The sequence below is a fragment of the Panthera tigris genome, chromosome A1 (genome assembly GCF_018350195.1).
Source record: "Panthera tigris isolate Pti1 chromosome A1, P.tigris_Pti1_mat1.1, whole genome shotgun sequence".
NCBI classification, from domain to species: domain Eukaryota; kingdom Metazoa; phylum Chordata; class Mammalia; order Carnivora; family Felidae; genus Panthera; species Panthera tigris.
In genome coordinates this window covers 213,149,694-213,174,070 of record NC_056660.1, presented here as the reverse complement: position 1 = coordinate 213,174,070, position 24,377 = coordinate 213,149,694, and the positions used below count along the sequence as shown (strand labels likewise).

Genomic DNA, 24,377 nt, shown 5'->3' with positions numbered 1-24,377 from the left:
TTAGGCAGTGAATGAATGCCTCTGATTCACCAAATGTGCCCTCTCTCTTCCAGGCAATCGCACTTCTGGGTGTGCATAGGACTAAAATAAAAGATACAGATAACCTAAGCCGGGGAAGAATTAGGAAGAGATAAATGCCTGCTATCTTGCCTTAAATGGTGGCACAAACCATTGTACATACAGGTTTAATTCTTTCCAAGACAGTTGTCTTGATTCTATTCTCTAACCCCAGAGGCCATCCTCAGTTACAGTCCTTTGTTTTGCAAACCCTTGGCATTGGTCACACGGGAATCCGGAAAAAAGCGTAGACTATGAGCATGCCCTGCAATTTTCCACCCTCCTGCACCTCAGGGTAAAGTGAAGATATACAGAAGCCTCCAGGCTCCACGTGACAGGCCGTGCCCTCCTCCTCTCCTCTCCTGGGCCCCCTCAGGTGCAGCCATAGCGTCTCCAGGCTGTTTCTCAAATACTCTAGGCACCTTTGCACCCCAGCCTTTCTTCCAGCTCTGTCCCCCTCACCCGACAGCTCCTCAGATAATTAATTCCCCAAATCTTTGCTCAAATGTCACTCCTCTTAAACACACGGCCCCTCAATCATACACAGAAGTGTTCCTCATCCTCCTTTCTCTGATCAACTTTTTGTTTCCACTGCACATATCACCTTCTAATGATTTCCTTATTTATTAGACACATTATTTGTTTTTCAAGATCTCCATCCACCACCACAGCCACCTCTGCCCACCTCATTAGGACGGGGCTCTTGATCAATGTTTTTCATTGATAGTGTCTAGAACTATAGCTGGCACAAAGTAGGCACTACATAAATAGTTAGTAAAACGCCCTGAATGGCTGGGATGAATGAGGCAGGAGGATGCTGTCTGGCAGCAAACGACAATGTGTACAATTACACAATCGCACGCTTGAAAATGGCAACACTGGATATCCTTCAGAAAAAGTCTATAATCAAAGCACGCTTTAACGCGTGGTGATTAATAAGAGTGTTGGCTTTTTAGTTTGACCTGGATTTCAATTGTTTGTACATGTGACACCTCTAAACCTCAACTTCCTCTGTGTAAAATGGGGTTATAATGATGGTACTTACTTTGTAGGGCTGCTGTGATGATCAAATGAGATTCAGTATGTAAAGCACTTAGCACAGTGTTTGGCACATAGAACGCTCTCAGTAGATAACCAGTTATTATTAATGCTATTAACACCTGAAATTTTAATATATAGAGACATCCGAATGCATGTATCCGTCATTCTGCGTGTAGGTATCCATATCCACCAAAAGCCATTATTCTGTAATTCTTACTACAGTAATTCAATTTCTATGACTCATAAAATCTGGACCATGTTATGGATGAGAAAATAAAAACACATTACTAGTACTTCTTGCAGTAAACAGCCCTGGACAAACCCAGTTTCGTAATGCAGTTTCTGCCCCGGATGGCTGTTTTCTCTCTAAGCTGTCTCTGTGTTTTTATTTTCCCACCCATATGTCCATTTGGAGATGTGTCTCTACAGGTAGCCAACTGCGAAGAAACATCAGGAGTTATTTGAACACAATCCTTGCTTTGCCTCTAATTGGAGTTCAGAGGAAAAATCAAAAGGACAAACATTCCAGGCATCACACTTAACAGAATACTAAGTCTGAAAGATTTTTTTTTTTAAGTTCCCTCTTAAATGTGTTTATTTTATTTAGCTCAAACAGAAATAAGCTGGTGTGTGTCTTATCACCCGCCCCCTTTCAAACCGGCTGGTGTTGAAGTCCAGAATGGCTTTCTGAATTGTATCTGGGTCTCTCCAGGTATTATCTGTAATAATATTTCTTATATGTAGAAAGGTATGCAGACATTCACATGTCTACTTGGGGTTTTAAACCAATTTTACACTTTTCTGAGGAAAAAAAAAAAGAAGAAGAAGAAGAAAAAGAAGGCAGAGTGCAAAAGTTATTTTAGACGTGTAGTTATGCAAACCCTTCAACACATCCCGAAGGTGCCAGCCTTGTGCTTATAAGCAGTTTCAGAGCATTTCAGGTGTTCAGCATAATTTGCACTCTGATTGCTGCGCTCTCGCTGTGTTTGAGCTTTTTTTTATTATTATTATTATTATTATTATTTTATTTTTTCCTTACCTTCAGACTAGCTCCCCGTTTCAAAGCGAAAGGGAGCTACTGACAAAAATATGAAGGTGTTTTATCCTCTACTTAAATTGTAACTTTCTTTCAAATATTCTCCTCCGCTTTTGGGGGGTCCCCGGTTTGATCACGCGTGGAGGCAAGCGCAACCTTCAAGGAATAAAAGTTGAGTCTGCAGTTTCCCGGAGAAGTTTTGAAACTTCACGTTGGAGCGCAGCGCTGCTTGCTGACATTAATTGGGCGGCAAATTAACTTCCCCTTCCCTTCTGCTTTGTCTCTGCTTCCAGTGACGGTGGTGCTGTTCGCAGCTTTGAGGCGGCAGCGGAAAAAAGAACCTTTGATCATTTCCAAAGAGGACATCAGAGACAACATTGTCAGTTACAACGACGAGGGTGGCGGAGAGGAGGACACCCAGGCCTTTGATATCGGCACCCTGAGGAACCCCGAAGCCATAGAGGACAGCAAATTACGCAGGGACATCGTGCCCGAGGCCCTCTTTCTGCCCCGACGGACTCCAGCAGCTCGAGACAACACCGACGTCCGGGATTTCATTAACCAAAGGTTGAAGGAGAACGACACGGACCCCACCGCGCCGCCCTACGACTCCTTGGCCACCTACGCCTACGAGGGCACCGGCTCGGTGGCCGACTCGCTGAGCTCGCTGGACTCGGTGACCACGGAGGGAGACCAAGACTACGACTACCTTAGCGACTGGGGCCCGCGGTTCAAAAAGCTGGCAGACATGTACGGAGGCGTGGACAGTGACAAAGACTCCTAATGCGTCGCCTTTGTCACCTCGCAGTCCGCCGCCCAAGGACCTGCAGTGGCGACGCCCGCCTCCGCGTCCACTGCTCCACGAAGGCTTCTCGGTGGTGCCCGTGCCCGACGTCGACGGCTGCAGTCCGGGGGGACCCAACGCGAGGGACTTTTTTCTAGTACACTTTTATGAGCTTCCAAGAGGCAAAGGTTTATTTTTTAGCGCATCCAGTTATCCATGTCGGTCAGCCCCCCAGGCCCCGTGCTGGAGGAGAGAACCAGGAGTGAGATTTTCCCTTGCTCTCCTAGGGCGGGTTGGGAACACGCTCAGTGTCACTGGCCCGGCCTCCCTACCACACTCCATTGACTCAGGTCAGCTGACTGCTCTGGCTGTACATTTCACACGCTAATGGGATGAGGGACTGTGCTTTAACGATAAAAATATAGTTTTAGTGGGAAGAAATGAGGCAGGAACAACTGTGAGGTTGGTCCTGGTATATCCGCTCGCAAGGAGATGATGGACTGTGTATATTGGGTGTGTTTTATGGGTGTGTCCCAAAGTATTTAAAATGGCATTTGCCTGTCCTATGTGTTCTTCAAGAACTTTTTTTGGCACCAGTGACCATTCAAAGCATCAAATCCACCAATGTTTTAAGATTCTGGGTCCTCTTTAGGACTAGAAACAAATCAAATGGTAATATTAAAAAACAACAAACAAAACGTAATGATATCTCATTCCTGGCCACTAACTCATAATTGTTTCATATATTAAACACACAAAAGTTTGCCCTTGCACCGTATAAAGAGAAAGGGAAAATAGCTAATGATGTCAACAAAGGAAATATTTAGCATATTTTAAAGCTCGGGCCACCAAATGTACTACAGATCACTTAAAATTACTTCGACCATCAGTATCAGTAAACTAATCACAAGTAAGTCTAATTGTTTCAAATTCTCAAAGAAACTTTTCTGAGACAAATTTTAACTCCTTGTCTGTAGTTGTTGTCAGTATTATTCTAATATACTTGAAAGTAGCCGTGTGAAGTACAATTCATATTCTTGATGCTTCGTACACAATTAAGTTACATTAGTAAAGGTAGATTAGAAAAACTCAAATCCTGCCCTCAGAGTTTAACGGGGAAATGGGAGCCAGCCACACTTGAACCTGATAACTTGTCCTTCACATCTGGAAACATCTATATATTTATATGATGTGATATAGATGTATTGTTGAGATCACAGTGAAAAACTACACATTACATGTTTGGAATATGCTTACGAAGGGAAAAATTTGATTCCCTTCAACGAGAGTGTTTAAGATGGTATTAAAATGATAGTTGACATTCAAAAGCATTAATATTTTTCCATTGTTTTTAACTTCGTTGCTATGGCAACCCTGCCATCCTTGTCTTTGAACCAATGATAAAAGTAATGGTCTCAAACTACAACAGAAAAGTAATGTACAATCCATCCAATCTATTATTTCTCTAATTATGCAATTAGCATCATAGTTATTATCCAGAGGACCCAACTGAACTGAACTAATCCTTTTGGCAGGTTCAAATCATTTATTTCATATGGCTGTTCTAATGATTTGTATCATTAGAATCTTACATTGTGCAGTCATCAGAAAATTCCAAAGTACTGTAATGAAAACATTGTTGTTTCAAAAACTTAGAAAAGAAAAAAACCCAGGCTCTGTATATATCTATATATCTATATATCTATATATATTATGTACTTAAGAATATGCTGACTTCAATTATTAGTCTTAGGGATTTATTTTCAATTAATGTTAATTTTCTACAGATAATCTTAATGTCATTTCCATTTGGAGATACTGTCATATTAGCACATACTTTCTATTTGGAACACACTGTTGTTTAGTTAAGTTTTAAATAAGCGTGTTACCCAGGAAGTAAAGACGGCACCCTTAAAATAAGAGAAATGTAGTCTTTTGGGTTACCCAATTAGAGTGAAAAGTTTTTTAACCATATTATTCCTTGTGTTTCCTGAATGGCTTCCTATTTTGTAATGGACTTCCCTGTATACTAACAAGTATTTCATGTTTTCAGGGTTTTCCTTTGCTAGTTCTTCACACACACACACACACACACACACACACACACACACAGAGGAATGCAAACAAAATACTATGGGAGAGTTTCACTGTAATGAATATCATAGTCACAGTTAAGTGTTGAAAAAGATAGCTTAGTAAAGTTAATTAGTAAGAACTAGTTATTCATAGCAATAGAATACCACCTTAATCACATGACTTACTGTAAAATTAAAGAACTCTCTGTCCTTATGTTTCATGTCATGTAATAAATTGTATCAAGAAAGATAGTCCTGTAAAAAAGAAAGTTATCATCAGAAGTCTTCCTTTTGAACTTTTGGGTTAATTGGAATGTCTGAGGGTTGACGCTAGCAACTTCCAATGTTTAACGGTAAGGTTTATTCTCTCCTCATAAGTGAAAGTAAGTAGTTCTGTAGTGGAATGTTTGAGATGTAATTGGCAGGTATATTATCCCACCTTGAAGATGGTACAGTGAACCAAGAACAAGTGAATATGACTAAATATTGAAATAACTGCTTAATCTCTTACCATAAAACCTGATGATGAAGTGACTCTCTAAGAAATTGGATAATTTAAGACTAGAGCTGAATATTTTAGTATTAGGGTCCTGTAAGTGTTCTCTGAAAATTAATACTCTCTGATGTCATGGAAATAATGAGAGCCATACTTCCATCATTCTGTGTGTGTCTCTCTTCCTTCCCACCAGGATACCGGGTCAAGGATCCCAGTGAACATAAATGATTACTGGAGGAAAAAAAAATTAGTTTTCAGCTCAGTTTTCAGAAAGTCTCTTTCCTGATAGTAGATGTTAGTGAAAGAAAGATGGCAGGAAAATGGGAAGAGGTAAAATTTAATATTTGCTTTGGTCACTGAGAAACTACAATTCATTCATTATAAGCAGATGACTTTTATGGATTGCTTTAAGGACATTGAGGCCCGTCTGAAAAATTTTTCCCCTCCATTCAAAGGGAAGAGTTTCTTCAAACCACTAAGATGTTCCCTAAAATAAGCTGGAATTTTTAAAATGTTAAGCTGCTGTGCATAAGTTTACAACCCCATCACTTCATGGCCACTTTCTGCTGAAAGGCCTAAACATTTGTCCCAAAATAAAAAATGAAATCAAATGGGGGAAGAGACAGTTCCATGGAATCATAAGTGAGGGATTCTAGGCACAGTGAATAAATGTTTTTTTACAGAGCTTTTTAGCCTTATAGTTCAGTTGCATAAAAGGAGTTTCAGATACAAATTGACTCCATTTTCAAATGGAACAAAACCTGGTGATTCAATTTTAACTCATTAAAAAAAAAAAAAATTGGCTTAGTGTTCATTTTCAGCTCCAAAAAGTTGTACAAAAATTTCTTAAAAGTTGAATCTCTATCTTGGAAGCATCCAAATTTTGTGAATCCAAGTTAACTTTAGAATGTTTCCATTACTTTCATTTTTAAGTACGTCAATATTAGATGTCCTGATTTGCTAAGCGAACCTTACATCAAATGCTTTGCCTTGAAATCAGTATTTCACTGAAGATAATAATATATAAACTATGAGTTAAGAATTCCTCAATTCTATAAACTTGAGGACCACAAAAGTATATAGATGAAAGGGAAGAACAGAGTTGATTCTTGGGCCCAAACTAAATATTTACATCAGACACACCTAAATTAATTTTCCCTAGGAACCAAACCACCGAATAAATTATCTTACCCTACTCCCTAGTTTTGAAGCAATATAATTACTTTGGAAGAACGCTCTAGAAAGTCATGATTCCCCACTATTTTGAAAGGTATCCTCTAAAAAGGATCATTTTAGAGTAATTTTATTCTTTATGTTTTTCTCTAGATGAAGTCTTTTTTTTGAATTGTGACAGGGCCAATGCTTGACACAGCCAAGCATTTATATTTAACACTAAAACCCAGCCTCCTTTATCAGGTTATAAGAGTAGAAAGATTAAGACTTAGTACATGGATCTTCAGGAAGATGAACTATTTTCTCAAGTCTAACAAACAGCTTTCTTTTCCAGAGAATACAGAATTACAGAATGGTCTCCTTAAAAGTTCAGTGACTATTAGGTTTGCAGCATTTTTAATCTCCCTTTGGCATCTTTATGGAATAGTTTTCTAAAGGGGTAATTCTCTCTACTAAAAAATATCAGACCCTGACCGTATTCAGTGTGCAGAGGAATACCCTCTTATAAAGGAAATACGTTGACTCGCACACTTGTTAAAAGTTAATAAAGAAATAGCTCATTTTTAAAGCCAGAAGTTTATGGTCTCTGCATCGTCAATTTAATTTAAGCATTACTGAGACAACCTTTAATCTACTCCGCATTTTGTAATACCTTATTTATGATGCATTTTCATTTTTTAATTTGGGGGGAATGTTAGTCCGATAGATGAAAGTGTCAAAAGGAGGTCAAATGGAAACAAAGCCTATTACCCACTGTATTTCAGACAGGACCGAGGCACTTAGCCTGAGAGCCACTGGGTTATTAGATTAATTTCAAAAGAGCTTTTACAAGTTGCTTAATTCCATTTTTTTTTTAAACCCATGGACCACAAACTCAAATTTCTCTTCAAATGGGGTTAATCTGACAAATGAGGCATGGACCCAGCGTTGTGGAAAAAGCATTCCGCTATAATGAGATCTTGGTCTTTCTTGCAAGACAGTGTTATTTATGTAAATATGTCTAGAGGCACCTTCTATAAGCTTTTAGTTTTCTATGATCTATTAGTTTAGTGTTTATTAAGGAATCAAATGTATAGAACTACTAGACATTCAGGGCGAATGCTGTGTAGCAAACCAACTTGTCTGCTCGAAAGAAACATAGGAACGCTTCAAAACCACCATATTGTTTTGTTTGTGATTATTTTCATTGCTTTGAAAGTAAACTGCCTAAGAATAGGCCTTATAATAAATACTACGTGCGTCCTCAGTAGTACCAAGCTAAGGCGATTTGGCATTCTCCTACTGTGATTTGTGATTTTAAATCCAGAAAATAAAAGCTTTTTGGTATTGATTGTTTTTAATTAAAAATACTCCCAAGTATAAATTGAAGCTGATGCCACCCTTGAAGATTTGCTGGCTGGGATGCTCAGTCAGATGGCTTTTCTCAGTATCATTGGTCTCTGGCAATGAGAACACCTGATGGAAACAACCCCTGCTCAGCTTTCATCCACATTTCTAGCTGGGGATATTTTCATAACTTCACAGTTTACATGAGAAAGTTTCCTGTGTTGGAAGGAGAGGTAAGACAATGACCTTACAGCTCAGTGTGGCCGCGCCTTTTGTTGTAGTCAAATGGCAAAAACACGCTCCTTGAAATGGCTTCTTTTATTTTCCTTTGTTTTCTTAGACGTATACATTTGAAAAGAATGCAATTTAAAAAGTGATTTCTCACAGAGTAAATATGCCTTTTGCAAATCAATTTTTGTAACAAGTTATTTATATGATATTACTTAATAAACTGTTTTTTTCTAACTTGTTTTTTTTCAATTCTCTCAACCTATTGTTTTTAATCAGAGATCTCAAAACAATGTACATGCTGTTACACACTTTATATCTTTCTAAATCTGCTGTTTGAACCTCTCAAATAGTTAAGTAAAGCCAACTTGTTATACGATAATTAGCTTGTAAACAATAGTTTCTCCCAGCCAGCATTATACATCATTGGTACTGCCCTGCAGACTCCTTACTGCTGGGGCATCAAGAATTCTACTGTTATTTATGGAATTGCTGTATTAAGAAGAAAGCTGTTTATCCTCCTGGTAATTGCTTTAGATAAAAAAAGACAGTTCTATATTTTTGCCCATCCCAACTCTCCATCCTTTATTTCACTCCCATAGAAAAGAAATGTCTATGGATCTCTGATTTAAAAAAGAGCAAGAAAAAGCAAGAGCCAGACCAGAGGGAAATAAGGATAAAATCCTTCCACCATTCTGATACTATGAGTAAATAAAATGTTATTAGCGTATTCAGAGCTATAATATTTCATATGCTGGTTCTTTTTTAAGCTGCCTCCTATTTCTACAGATGCTGTTTCATAATTTTTTCAGCTGAGAGAATTCATAGCTTTGCAAAGGAGATTTTCATTTATTCATTCATTTGTTCAGTAGTAGGCAGTCCACTGTGTGCTATGAAATATTCGACAGTAAGCCAAATAAATATATTTTCCCTTCTCTCCAGAAGCTCATGGTCCAGGAGGAAGGGCTGCCATAAACTCAAAAGTATAGTATCCACCTGAAGGTGGCAGGAAGGTGTCTTCAGAGAGGTAGAGATACAAGTGTTCACTGGAAGGAGAAACTGTTTCTGCCTGGCTGGAGGAGTGTGTGGGAGGTTTAGGAATTAGTAGTACTGAGATAAACGGAGATAAGAAACCAAAACGAATAGCAGGGGAAAGAAAGAAAAGAGGGATGTTTAAGCAATGCCATTGATCTCAGCTGAGACTCCCTGAAGGAGACCATGCTGGGAAAATTCACATGGTGCCAGCACACGGAGGATCATTAATACCATAGCAGCTGGTCTTGTGATTTTTTGTGATTTTTTTTGCCATGTGGTTTAACGTTATTGGTGGGAAATAGAAACCCATGGAAAGGAATGATGGTATTAGAAACACACATTTTTGAAGGGCATGTATGTTGCACAGTAGTATGCACGGTGTACTAGAGCTAAGCCTCTCCCCTGTGCCCCCAGATCTTCATGACCCCAAGGCAAGCGGGGTCTGCAGGATCTGGGAAACTACCTTGACCTAAAGGTAACATAGGCAGGAAGGGCAGTGTGCTGTCGCAAGGACCCAGTTCAGGAAGCAGATTCCTGCAAACGTTTAGACAGTCTAAGCCATTTCCCATCACCAAAACAAACCACTTCCCATAATAGTTACTAGTATGTATTAGAGTAATTCACTCTAGCTGCTGTAACAGACAAAATCCAAAGTCTCCATAAAGTTTGTCTCACTCTTACGGTGTTCGGGGTGGTGGTGAGCCTTTCTCCTTCTTGTAGGTATGCCATTTGGAGCATCCTGCCCCTAACGTTTAAAGTGGCCAGGGAGGAAAGTTTGCTGAATGATCATATGAGATGTCTCTAGGGGGGCAGGGCCTAGACATGGCCTATATCGTTTCTACTCATATCTCATTGGCCAGAACTCAGTCATACGGCCCCAAACTAATTGGACAGAGGCTGGGAGATGTAGACAGGCAAAGACTTGTGTTCCTGGTGATAACACTCTGGTGAGTGTAACTTACATGTAAGATATACTTAATATGTATCTGCCACTTATAGGTTCAATGTCTGTCAATCTTGCAATATCATTCCCAATTCCCTCCAGTTTCAGTCATCATAATAAGCCACATCCCATAATAATCATGGGGTTGTTATCAAAAGCACTAATAGGAAATCATCCACAAATTGAAACTTCATTTTGAAAACCTCTTTATTATTTTAAATGTTTGTTTGTTTGTTTATTTATTTATTTATTTATTTATTTATTTATTTTGAGAGAAACAGAGAGCAAGGGAGGGGCAGAGAGAGGACAAAGAGAGAAGTCCAAGCAGGCTCCATGCTGTCAGCACAAGAGCAGGACATGGGGCTCAATTTCATGAACCATGAGATCATGACCTGGGCCAAAATCAAGAATCAGATGCTTAACTGACTGAGCCACCCAGTTGCCCCTGGAAACCCCTCCAAAAGCTATTAGTCTGCTATTGCTGACTTCAGTGCCCATAGTGGATATTTCTAATTAATTGACTCATAGATCTCCCAGATGTAGCCTTAGAATCCCTAACAGGAATGCCCTAGTGGCCATCAACAATAGAATAATATGGACCTATTTGCTATCTCCAACCTAAGAGATTAAGTTCTCCAGTGGAAGACATATTTTTCTTTTTTCTTTCTTTTTTTTAAAATGTTTTTAATTTATTTTTGAGAGAGAGGGAGACAGAGAGAGAGAGAGAGGCAAAGAGAGAGAGAGAGAGAATGGGAGCAGGGAAGCAGCAGAGAGAGAGGGGGAGACACAGAATCTGAAGCAGGCTCAAGGTTCCAAGCTGTCAGCACAGAGCCCAATGCGGGGCTCAAACTCACAAACCATGGGATCATGACCTGAGCCAAAGTCGGATGCTTAACCGAATGAGCCACCCAGGCACTCCAAGACTTATATTCTTTCATTTTAAGTTTTGTTGACTACCCACCACTGACATTTGGGAAGAGCATTCTGATCCTCAGATTGTGAAAAATTTGGAATAATTAAGGAAGCTAAAAGGCTCAGCCTGCCATTATAATTAGCCTACATCTTTATTTCATAAATCTGAACCAACAAGCATGTATCTCTTTGTTGATTAATTTCAGCTTGGGGAGGGGGGTGCATCTCCCCTCAGCAATACTCCTGAACCTCTGCATTCATTCTGCAAAAGTCACATGAGAACCTGTGATAGGCCTAGCACCAACGAAGGTGATAGGGATACAGGGGTAAAAAGATAAGAGACACTCCCTGCTCTACACATACCCTTCTCTCAAGGACTGCCATGGTTGTAATCTCGCATTATTAATCTTGGTTTGCCTGACTAAACATTTTGTGTACTGAATGACATCCTGATTCTTTAGATCACTTTTCTAGGTCTCATATTCCTGAATTCAATACTTTTCTAAATATGCTATGAATAGATATGGCTCTTTAAAAGAAGTAGATTGTCTCCTACTTCTGTCTATGATATACTTATTCCTTTTCTTAAATGTCTTTCTTGACATATTAGATCATCTTTATTGCTTCCTGAGCCATTTAGTCTCAAAAACTAAACTTTTAATGGCAAATATGTCTTGTTTGCACATTGGTAAGAAAATGTCTCCTTATAGTCAGTAAAGGATAGGTTTTATTAAAGCTTTTAACTTTGCTTAGCTGCCTGATAATAGTGCCTTACTTTTATATAGCACTTTAGAAAAAACTATTATATACATGACTTAATATAACTCCCACAAAAACCCTGCACAATAGGCTATACTATTCCCATTACACAAACAAACAAAGTGGGGTCATTTGTCCTGAGGTCCCATCACAGGAATTAGAACTAAAATCACTTCTTTTAACCCAGGTGCTGCAAGACTACCACTGAACCCTACATTTTCTTCTTTGTATGCGTAGTCCCATCTCATCTGTGTGAGAGAAATATTTATTGGGAGGGAAAAAGGATTCTTTTCTCCTTTCTACAAATTCAGATGAGGTTGGACTCTGCTGAGGGCTGCAGCCTCAAAGACATTCCTATCTGTAAGATCAGTCTAAATGCTCTATGAAAAAAAAAAAAAAAAAGCCTGAAAAGCAAAAATCTGCCTATTGACCCCAGTTATCCAACTGATTTCAATGATAAAATTAGAACAGTGTTCCCAAAGAAAAGTATTCCCAAGAAACATAAACTTCCACCCAAGACAGCAAAAGCTTTAGTTGTTTATGTGATAATAATCTTGACAATATCGATAGTTCAGACATCAAATTGTGGTAAGCCCTCTGCTGGGTAGCAATGCCCTATAACAGGAGAGGGAAAAGGCAAGGAATGAGGACATCCTGTTGCTCCTTAAGCAATTCAGATTTCATAACTGAATCAGGAGCTGTGGAGGAAGGAGGGAGACTTGCTCTGTCCACAAGCACCCATTAACTCCTGGCACCCTACCCAGTAACATGGTGGCTGTGAAATCCCCAGAAAACCCAGCTGCCCAGTGAGGTGGTGTCTGTGTGGCAAAGCAGGAGCTACAAATCTTTGCTCATAAACTACAAGTAATGCATTTTCCACATTTTTCTATAACTGAGCTTAATTTCTGTTTTGGACCTTAATCCTGTGAGCAACAGGAAGTCAACATTAGTCATTTGGGGTTTCTTTCCACAAGCCCTCCCTCATATTATAGTGAATTTCTAAGAGTCTAAGATGACATAAAGAGTTGGGGTAGCCAGAAGAGGAGGCAGTCAGAGCTTAAAGCTAACCTGCTCAGGGAGCTGGGAAGTGTGAATGGATTCCAGGAAAAACACAAAACAAAACAAAACAAAACAAAACAAAACAAAACAAAACAAAACAAAACACAGCGTAATTCTCTTAGCCCTCCCTGTCTGTTCTCCCACCCTTCACAAAATGGGAAGGCTAAAGTTTATTGATCAGAAGTGTCTTTATGTTATTGTCATTATTTCTCATTCTCAGAAGGTCAGGATCAAAAGCTTAAGAAAGACACCTGATTCTCTCCTGACTTACGACTTCAGCAGAGATTCAGAAAGAGCTGAATGTTACCTCAGAATGTCAATGTCTCAAATTTAATGCTAATTTATAATGGTGTTTTCTTTTCCTTTACTGTCTCAAACATTACAAAAATTATTCCTTTATAGTATTAAAATATATTAAATAGTATGGTAAGATTGAACCAGTCTTCAATGATTTCTGAACATCTATGTGATGAGAACGTTAGTATCTACTTTATAAGTAAAATATATTTTTTTCTTTATCATAAATCAAGAAGATCACAACAAAGTGTTTTTGGATTTGTGAATACATTTACATGAAAAATCTTGCAAAGTTACAAAAATTAAATCACAATTGAATACGTATTTAACAAATAATTTATGTTGGAAACAAAAAACATGATACATCCAGACTGTTTAGTTCCTTTTGGATCCAAAGTAATATATCTACCTTAAAAGAATTTGGCAAAATGACACCAAAATTCAAATAACAGCTCTCAGGTGAGAAAGGTTGAGAGACAGACTGATTCCAGCACTAAGACCGAGCATTAAGACTTGAGCTGGGAACACTAGTGCCTACAGCAAAGTCCAGTCCAGCTCCAGAAACAGTGAGGGCGATTTGATGTACTCCACAGGCCACAGGACATTCCAAACGTTGGAAACTCCATCTTCATTTTATTAAACATATTTAAATGTACCCATACTTCACCTTAGAGACATTAATCAGGTTGCAATTTACTAGTTTATGTAATATTGTCATATACGCCATTAGACTTCTATTGAGATATTTTTTTTTGCAACTTTCCTTCTGTATTTTGAAGGCCCCTTTTTAAAATTTAGGCTTTTTTGGACTGTAGCTCATCTGAGAGCAAATGGGTACTGTGTGTATTATGCCTAATACGTTCAAAGACATCCTAAAGTGAAGACAGGATTTGGGAATCTGCATTTACGGCAAGTTTCCCAGTGATTTTTACACACACCAGAATTCAAGACAGATGTGAAGCTATTGAAGCAGTAAAGGCGAAGGCATACTTGAGGAACTGGGGGTAGATTAGTTTGACTAGCAAAGAAGGCTCTGGAAGGGATGAGGAGAGATGTAAGTTCTACTACTCTTGCACATGCCTTCCAATTTTCCTTTACCTACTGGACGTAAAGCTTTTTGGCAAATGATAAAGGAAGTAACACAGGTGCCCTCCATAGAAAAGTGTGCAAGTTTCCAGTTAAAAAAGCAGGAGTAGTTTATACATATCTATTTAAAACTTCAGGTAAACTCTCCACTCCCCCACCGTTTTTCTTTTTTTTTTTTTTTTTTTTTTTTTCAGAACTTTTCTGGCTACTTTCCCTGCATGTGTCAGTCAATAGGTAAATAATTGAAATCCCTCTAGAGTTGATTCACCTAAGCATTTGCTTCTATTTCTCTCTTCTTAAAGTCAGCTGTTATTCTATGAGCCTCAGCTGGGAAGCGCCTCCTCTCCCAGGGCCCAATCAGAGTACCACTTCAATTAGCTTAATTGGAAGAAGACACAACCAAACTTCCAATTAAAGTTCTAAAGGAGCTATTAGAACAGCTATTTTTGTCTTTTCAGAGAAAGCTCTCCTAATAGTCACTTTTTAAAAGGTAAAAATCCTTAAAGGAGAAAAGGTGAGCATAATCAGATCAATTACTGCTCTTAGTCATTCCTGGAACTAAAGTTGGGTCTTTTCACTTAGGTAATTTGGAAGTAAGCCACCTATTCATTATTTTATTAATTTTAATTATTATTAAACTAATATATGTATGTTGTCTACAATGCCCAATAGTTCTATAAATAAAGCTTACAGCAAAACTTACCCACTCAATACCATTCCCTTACCCAGAGGTAACCCCCTTCAACTTCTCCAGATAGCTCTTCTAGGGTTTACTTCCACATTTCTAAATAATGCTCATATTAGGTTGAATCATAAGAAATGGTCATTTAGTGGCTAAAAAGTGGTTAGTATCAACAACTTCAGATAGTTCAAAGTAAAGATATTATTTCTTGGGTTTCCAGTTTTGAAAATTGTTCATTGACTTCCTGCTATGGAGAGTAAAATATGTAGATTTACTGCAACACCCTCAATGCGTACACACATGCGGTCTCACGCGTGCACGCATACACACAGATGCTCACTTCACCATCCATCCAATATAGTTACAGCACAGCTGGTAATTAAGAGTTTACATTTACCCTATGTGTATATGCTCACAGTTGAGCCTTATACTGTACTATAACTTAACTTTCTCATTCAACTTAATTTTTTCCTGAAAATCATAATTACCTCTCTTTAAATAATTTGCTTAGCTTTGTACACACCTATCATAATTCAGTCACAAACTTCCTGACACAATTCTTAAATTCCTTTCAACCATGTAATCTCTAGTACTTTTCTGTTGCTTGCAATATCACTCCAGAAATTCTCCATCTCTCTGATGTCATGAATAATTTTTTAAAACATTTTCTTCTGCTCTCCGCTGCTTATCTCTATGTTTTTATAAATTTCTCTTCAGTGTTTGCTTTGGTCTTTTTCTTCCACATGAAAAATCTTCCTCAAATGTCTAGTGGTTGCTAGCTGTCTTTTCATACTTAATAGTGAGGTCCTGAAAAGCTAAGGAGAAGCTCTCTGTGTCCATTGGTGGGCCTCACCACAATGGAGGAAACTGATGATTTCACTGGAGCATTTGTAAATCTTTTGTCTTGGGTCAATTTCCACTGAGAGGATACCTCCAATCTCCTCCCTGGGGGTCCAAGCCTGGTTGCCAATATTAGGAGAGCTTTACATGGGAGAAGGAATTGGGAGGATCCCAGTGTTCATAATATAGATTTTCACTTAACCATCTTGAGGTACAGCTCTTCCTGCTGCCCTCAACTGTACCTGCTGTTCCTAAGCAGGGAAACAGAAGTGAAGAAAAGTCACCTGGATATGCAGGGTAGGAAGAGGATCTGGGGTCTACGTGCTCCTGATACAGATTCACGGTCAATCTGTTTTCAGCCACTCCCCACACTCAGACAATCAGAGGTTCCTGGCACCCCTAATTCCTGACATTATTATGGATTATTATGAATCAGCTTGCTTCTTACTGGATCCCCTCCCCATGCTTGAAATTAGGCTTCAACTACTCCATTCTGCAAAGTAAGTTGCCATCATTTATCTTCCTTTCATTTCTTAAAGTTTTTTGTTTTAATGTGTTTTTCCTATGTTCATTAAATCAGTGAATATGAATGAATATTTATTGTGATAGATATCTGGGACTACAACTTCGAACATAACAAAAATTTGGGGTTTACAGTATAGCAGAAAAAAGATAAATAAGCGGGCATAATCAAATGCTGTCATAGAAGTATGGGGGGTATGGATACTATAAACCGTGGCTTCTGAGAGGAATAAATGATTATCCTAAACAGTGAAAGAGAGTCAAGCATGAAATGAGATGAAGAACAGCCAAATGAAATGAACAGTCTATGAGAAGACTCAAAATTGACACAGACCACGGTACATTTAGATAACTTTAAAAGTTGGGTGATTGGAGTATCGTGCAAGGGAGAAGCATGTTGAGATATGAAAGGCAAGGAGAGTGGCGACAAGGTCATAAAGAGCAGTATAAGACCGTTTAAAGAGTTTGTACTTTATTCTAAGATGGAACCCATGATAAGACTTAGAAAAGGGGAGTAGTAAGATTTTCTTTTGAAAGATATTTCTGGCTCTAGTGTGGAGAAAGTCTTGGGAGATGGAATTATAAGCAAGCAGACACAAGAGAAAGCTAGTGTGGTCATTTAGACAGGAAGTGAAAATATCTGGTACTAACCCAGTGGTAACAATAATTTCATGTTTATGTCCATGAACTCAGGAGATATTTAGAATGATTTTGCTGACTGATTGGATTGTGGGCCATCCCTACATGTTTCTGGACTGAGTATGTATGTGGCTTGTAACACCATCAGAGACAAGGTCCCATAAAAGGAAAGGATTTGAAGAAAGGCAATCTGTTCAATTTAAGCATGCTAAGTTTAAGGTATTCACATGACATTCAAGAGAAGTCAAGCAGCAGTTGAATATATAGATCTGAAGTTTAAGAAAAGCAATCTGGGATACGGATGTAACCTAGAGAGCCAGCTGTATATAGATAACAATTTCAAGATATAGGAACGGATGAGATTGTGCAGGGAAAGTCTATAGAGTGTTAAGGGAAGAAGGACAACACAAAACCTGTCAGAACACCAGCAATTAAAGGATAAACAAAACCAAAAAGAACCTGCTATGTAGGCTGAGAAATATTTTCTCAAGAACGAGGAGGAAATCAGGGGAGTTGGTGTTTCCAATTTAGGGAAAGGGTTATAATAAAGATGGAAAGGTCAACAGTATAAAATGTTACCCAGGGGTTATCTAAAATAAGAACTGACAAGTTACCAATGGACATAGAGAAAAAGAAGTAGTAGATGACCTTGGATACAGTGACTGCCATGGAGATGGGACATTAGCCTGGTTGTTGGGTAAGGATGTGAGGTCCTGAACTTTGCCAACTCTCCAGAAATTAGGCAGTGAGAGAGTATAATGGTGAGGATGTGAGGTACTGAGAAGATGACAAATTTGGCGTTAGGAGCTTCTGGAGTTTCTGCAGAGAATAGGAGAAAGAGATGACTACAAAGAGAAGGCTTTCCAGGTAGCATTAAGGTCTGAGTTGTTTAAGACCATGAATTTGTAGGAGCTCCAGTCTCTATAGTCTGACATGATTAAAATTTGAGCCATCTCCTTTTTTCCAATAGCCTAAAATATGTAATGTGATATAAAGCAATTCATCTTTCCATCAAACTTGTAAGTTACGTAGAAAATTTAGGGAAATAGTAATACTGTGTTTTATAGAACAATTCAGTGACATATTTAGCAGTGTTAAAGTTTCAATCTCTTGACAATCTACTTCATGGTTTGAAAGATCATGTTTCTTCATAGAAAAAGCCTTTAAATGAATCTCTTAAACAACCTATTTGATTATTCTTTTTCCCTTAGTTTCAAAAACTATTCATTAGGTCCTTAGAGAATGAGCAGTTTCCTAAAAATGTCAAGATCCCCCCTTCTAATCTTGGGATCCCAATGCTGCACTGCACTGACTCCTTTTGTTTTAAATCTATATGATTATCTTGGAAAACAGACGACCTGTATAATCAAGTCAGGCTTATCTCATTTCACCTGGAATTTTTTTAAAGCATTGGTGCTCAGATTCTCTATCCTCACTCAAATTTGGTTTACGTCTACTTCCATCAGAAAAGAGTCTTTTTAAGACTTTCCTTTGTTATTGGCGAGTAATATATAATGTATCTTTGGGGGGGGGGGCAAGGTTATTAAAGATATACCCTGTCATATTATTATGGTACATAAGGAATACTTTTTGACACCATTTATAATACATAATCAGTCCTTTTTATTGCTGCTTCATTGGTAAAGCCCTTTAGGAAATGGTATGCACGGTCAATACTATATGTTATACATCTTTGTTACCCATCAATGTATCAGCCGCATTATGTACACAGTAGACTCCCAATGAATATTTATTGAATACCTGAATGAGTGAATTTTTATATCTCTGAAGAAGAAGAGTTACTCTTTAATATCTACTCTTCAGGAATATCAAGCTCTGTCTAAAAGTAATCAGGTGTGACAACTGTAATATTTTCCTAAGCTTTTGTGCCTTAAATTTTACATGCTTTCACACTCACATTCATTTCCAATAGTTAGTGCATAAAGTATCTTTTTCATGTTTGCAATGATCCCACACAGTCAAGATGCTCAGTGTTGAGCTATCACATACATTGACCTTGAAATCCCTGGGTACAGTGTTGGATGGTGACTCTGGAAAAGACATTAATTTTTTTTTAATGTTGAATATTGCAGCTGGGCCTCTTAATAAAGGGAAAAGAGGTTGAATACCTGGGGGACAAGTGTTATACACACACTGAAAGGCAACGCTCATCTCTTCTGAATACATGATAATGGAGAGGAGAATGGTGCTGAGCAAGCAGAACGTTCAGGATATTAGTGTGGACCATGGAAAAATGCTGCACAGTCAAAGCTGACAGAAAAAAAGTCTCATCTAGCAGCTTCGAAAACACTTTTTTGAAATTTCAAAAGTAGGGTTTTTTTTTTTTAAGATTTGGGATTAATGTTGTTTCTGAATTTGGGTCCCTTTGTGAAAAGAAAACATTGTTTTCTGAAGATCACTACTTATGTCTATGGGTCTATTGTTGGGGAGTGTGACAAGGAGAAATAATTGAGGCACAACGCTAGAGAGTTCAGGCCAGGAAAAAAGATTTTCTTAATCACTGGTTTAGATAAAAATAATGGTTTTCCAAACAAGCGTTAATGAAATGGATAACTTCTTACATGCAAAAAGTATTTTGTTCTAAGTTTACTCTCCACATCCCAAACATCCAAGACATTTAATGTGGGTTTTGCTTTTGGCAAACTCTTGTACTAACTTCTCTTTGTTTCTGTATCCATTTATTCAATTGCTTCTAAAAGCATTTGTCAGGCACCTGCTCCATGCAAAGTTCTTTAGAAAGCTATGTCAGAGATAAAAAGAGAGTAGGATTCTTGTTTATCCTGAAAGTGTTGTTAAATATTTTCATGCTGGGAATGGCTCAGCATTGTTCATTAAAAATGGTTGTATATACTCTCACCAGTTAGAAGAAAAAATTACTTGATACCTCTAGCTATTTTACCTGTAACAGATTCTTTTCTAACTAGTCTGTTATGTGGCTTAAGTTAACAAACTCACAAAGAGAAATTAATAGGCTACCTTTCCATTTGTAGAATTGGGTACATTGAATCATGCTTCTAAGTATTTCAAAGTCTTCTACTTTGCATTATTTTGCATAGATTGAGGAAAGAAAAAAGGTTTACAAAAAGTATTTTTCCCATCCATAGTAAGATTTTTAAAATAGACTAATAATCCAAATCACTAGTGTCCCTCCTTTCTCGTTTGAATTATTAATTCTTTTCATAGAATTAGAGGGAATATTATGATGAAAAAAACAAATATTTAAGCATTTCTTATTGGTGTAAAATTGTATTTGATGAAACTAAATATCACCTGGGAGTACAATCATTTGATACATTTTTTCATTGCTAACTTGTCTCTATATTTTCTATGAAAGAGAGTTTTATATATTTTTTAGATAATTTTCAAATTTGGAGGAAAACAGTACATCTTAAGTGTGTTAATAGAGCAGTGTTTTTATTATAACTTTCATAGTATTCATTTGATTAAACAAAATTATGTTACCAACAAATCTGCGTCAAATATTTTTCTCAAGTATCAAAATAACTTGTAATTAAGGAGGATACTTAATTATCAGAGTTCATCATCCTTTGAGAATGCATGTTATATCTGTAAAACCAAGTTTGATAATAAAACATATGAACAAAAATATATGATATAAAACCCTGCATTTTTAAATTGGTTTGACATTTTTTGAATTGTCTATTGTGAATTACTCACTAGAAATAGAAAAAAAAATGATTTTAAAACGTTAATAAGCTGGATGGATAAACAAACAGGCAAACCAATGAATATACGACAGTGTTCTTGTAGACACCTGTTGAGACATGTGCCCAGCCTTGGTTGGCTGGGGGCTGACAATCAGATCTCCAGCCATAGTTGGTTACACAAATACTTTTGGTGTCTCAAGCTTTGTTTCTGTTACTTATAGAGATACATACATAGTTTTGTTTGGATTATTTTGCATAGAGTGAGGGAAGTAAAGGGCTACTTACTTTTGTTTCTTTTAACCAAACAAAATGTTACTAATAAAACTCATGAAAGTGGTAGTTGTGGTGCAAATAAGAGACAATGGTCAGATCCCAGAAGACTCTGCTCAAAAAGGAATATGCTGATAGCAGAGGGAAGTCCATCCTGTCTTCCCACCTCCAACATGGCTGAGGAGCAGAAGCTGGCTAAGGCAGATCAGTCCAAAGCACCATAGGTGGCACAAAGACCCTATGCTACCAACCTACCAAAGCAATAATAACTCAATTAGGGGGCCTACCCACGCCTCAATGTCCCCTCAGTATGAAGGAAACCAGCCAAGAACTTCGCATCACATCTCTTTTCATTCCATTCTTTAGCCACTGACACTTCAGGCCAAAGAACCATCCTGGAGTAAAAATGCAGGGGACGGCTTCAGCAGCTCTTATGCTAAGTACTCTGCTCCAAGGTGCTTGTGAAGACGGCCTTCAAGAGAAGGTGCTCCATTTTGTCCATCAAGGTGGGCCATGCCTTGTTGGGCCTGAGTTACCAGCCCTCTCCATTCCCACATAACCGCTTGCCAGGGCGAGTACAGGCTCCACATGAACCCGCTTAAGGCCATTTCAGCAGCGCCTAATAGACTGGAACCACCATCCCTTTGTGTTAACCTTTCACAACTCTCTCTAAACTTAAACTAGCACTATGTGAAAAGCCTTGCTCTTCCCTATCATTAGACATTCATCAGGTAAAGCCTGTAAATCCCAATGTCTCTATAAAAGCAAATTGCAGTGAGAAGAGACAGAGGAGTGATTAGACCATCTTTCTCAACACCTTTGAGTTGCCTACACAAATTCCCCATCTCCGCCTCAAAGCTGGTCATACCCTAAGACAACAATAGAGATGGAGTAGTTATACTCTCAGATCTGGACTAGACCCTGTCGGATGGACATCTGCATGACCCTGGTCTAAACCCAGGGTCTCTCTGCCTGTTGTGAAAGTGGCTGTCAGGATCTGTCAGTGAAGAAGGGGTAAGATCCCCTGTTAAAGCACCCAATTAGCTAATGAAGAGGACCCTGTGAGAGAAGTGTCCATATCTAACTCATAAAACACTTTTTGGAAGGGATGATGTTCGAATTGAGTTTTAAGGATGAATAGCAATTTTCCAGAAAGAATTGGCAGTAGTCGTCCAAGCACAGAGTGGTGCAAAAATATGCTTCACTGTAGCAAAGGCAAGTAATTTAGTATGACTACAGCCAATGATAAGTGTGGGAGAAATTCAAGCTGGTAATACTATGCCAGGAGTTTGAATTTTATTCTGAAGGCTAGAGGAGGTCCTTAAAGGAGTTGAAGTAGAAAAGGCAGATAATCAGATTAGGGATTCAGAAACCTCAAAACAAGAGCAAGGTAGAGCATTGAGTATAGCCCTGAGTTAGGAGGTTACTATACTAATTTAATCAAGAAGTGATGAAGGCTAAGAGAATAGATCATAAAAGTTCTTGCTGCAAGAAAAAAAAGTATGGCTACGTATGGTGATGGATGTTAATTAGACTTATTGTGGTGATCATTTCCCAATATTCATAAACATTGAATCACTGTGTTACACACCTGAAGCTAATATAACATGTCAATTGTATCTCAACAAAAAAATGTAGAAAGTACTGAAGTCTTCTAAATAAGACCACTCAGTGAGAATAAAAACTAGAGGAAATATCTTGGAGGTACACATGACAGAACTTGTGGCCTAAGAGTGAGGAGGAGGAAGAAGTGGTGGCTGGAGACCGTGAGGACGATGAGCAGCAGGGAGGAAAAGAGTTAGTTCCATTTCGGTTTAGTCACTCTTTGCAAAAGCACTGCGGTATTCCCTTAACTCTTCCCATCCAGAACTTATCATCATATTTTTCTCTTAAATGTATTAAATTAGTGAAAGATGTTTGTGTATTGGTTTTCCATGGCTGTGTAAAAGTTACTACAGACTTGGTGACTTAAAACACTCCCTTATATATTAGCTCAGAGTTCTGTCAGGTCAGAAGTCTGGCATGGCATGCCTAGGTTCCCTGCTCAGGATCTCCCAAAGCTGAAATTAGGTGTCAGCTGGACTGGGCTCTTACATGGAAGCTCTGGGGAAGAATCTTCCAAGTTTATTCAGGTTACTGGCAGAATCCAGTTCCTGTGTGGGCACCTGACATTTATTTTCATTCTCCTCAACTGATGTTGAGCCGCTGACAGAAGCTGACTCCATGCACACCATGGAAATGCAGCAGAACATGGGGGCTAAAAGTACAGGCTCTAGGAGCACCTGGGTGGCTCAGTCAGTTAAGTGTCCGACTGTTGATCTCAGCTCAGGACATGGGATCGAGCTCCAGGTTGGGCTACACGCTGAGTGTGAAGCCCGCTTGGGATTCTCTCTCCCTGTCTCTCAAAAATAAATAAATAAGCATTTTCAAAAGCACAAGTTCTATAACTGATGAGTACAACTGGGGTAGTAATAGTACCCTCATAAGGTTACTTTGAGGATTGCCTGGGTTGGTGTACGTAAACCATTTAAAGCAATGCCTAGCACACAGTAACCACTCAGTAAATATTGGCCATTGTTATTGTTGATATTGTTGTTTGTGGTATTATTATTCCCATTGTATGCCTCCAAGATGATTCCTGCAAAGTTAATGGATTTTTTTCCCTTTCAATCCCATCTAGGTGCGCAGTGCCTCAGTATGGTCTGTGGAAGTGATGGTTTCCAGGAAGGGATAACTGGTAAATGCCTTGGAGCTGCAGCACCTGCTATTGGAAAACTGCAGAGTGTACGTGGACTGTTGAGTTTGAGTTCACTTTTGACATCCTCCTGGAACTGGGACCACATGGCCCTATATTTAGAAGCAATCCTTCATTGTTTGAGGTTGTATCTGTCTCCTGGTTTCATTAAAGATGGACTCTTCTGTTAGATCTGTGTTCCTTTCAGTTGATATTAGAAAGTGGTGCTTAATACAATTATCTTTATGCTGCCATCTTCAAGCAGCTCTTAATATTTTTAAATGCAGGAATATTTTTATATAAGTGAGAGAATGGTGTGTTCCTCTCTTTCTCCACAGAAGCTTAAATATGAAGACATTATAAGAAGGATTTAAGAGTTAATGCAGTGTTCATAAAAGGATGGTTTAAACCTCAAAATCAGTTCCTAGGGGAGATTATTAAATCTTATTCCAATTTTGTACTTGTGACTAAATATGTTTTTTATTTAGAAAATGTTTTTGCATTAGAAAGGGAAATGTATTTATAATATAATATAAAATCTTGGTAAATACATTTAATGTTATTTAAAACTTCTGTGAAATTTCAACTGACTATAAATAGATATATTTTTTTATATTTCCATATAAGTATCTATGTATGTGTCTGTATATATATGTGCACATGTATATGTATATATGAATACAGATATTCAAAA

General features: G+C 38.2%; 1 protein-coding gene across 10 annotated transcripts in view; it reads left to right on the top strand.

Moving 5' to 3' along the window:
• CDH6 (cadherin 6) overlaps positions 1-23,873 on the top strand; it is a 93,485-nt gene extending 69,612 nt beyond the window's left edge. For 6 of the 10 annotated variants that reach the window (XM_042997219.1, XM_042997204.1, XM_042997205.1 and 3 more), the window contains one exon: positions 2,428-4,143. In XM_042997219.1, coding sequence (XP_042853153.1) covers positions 2,428-2,918 — 491 coding nt within the window. In that variant the 3' untranslated portion in view covers positions 2,919-4,143. Of the gene's footprint in view, positions 1-2,427; positions 4,144-8,818; positions 8,855-21,315; positions 21,399-23,629 lie in introns of those variants that run through there. The other 4 variants (XR_006221432.1, XR_006221426.1, XR_006221429.1 and 1 more) reach the window with 4 other exon arrangements.
• The last annotated feature ends 504 nt before the right edge of the window (positions 23,874-24,377 follow it).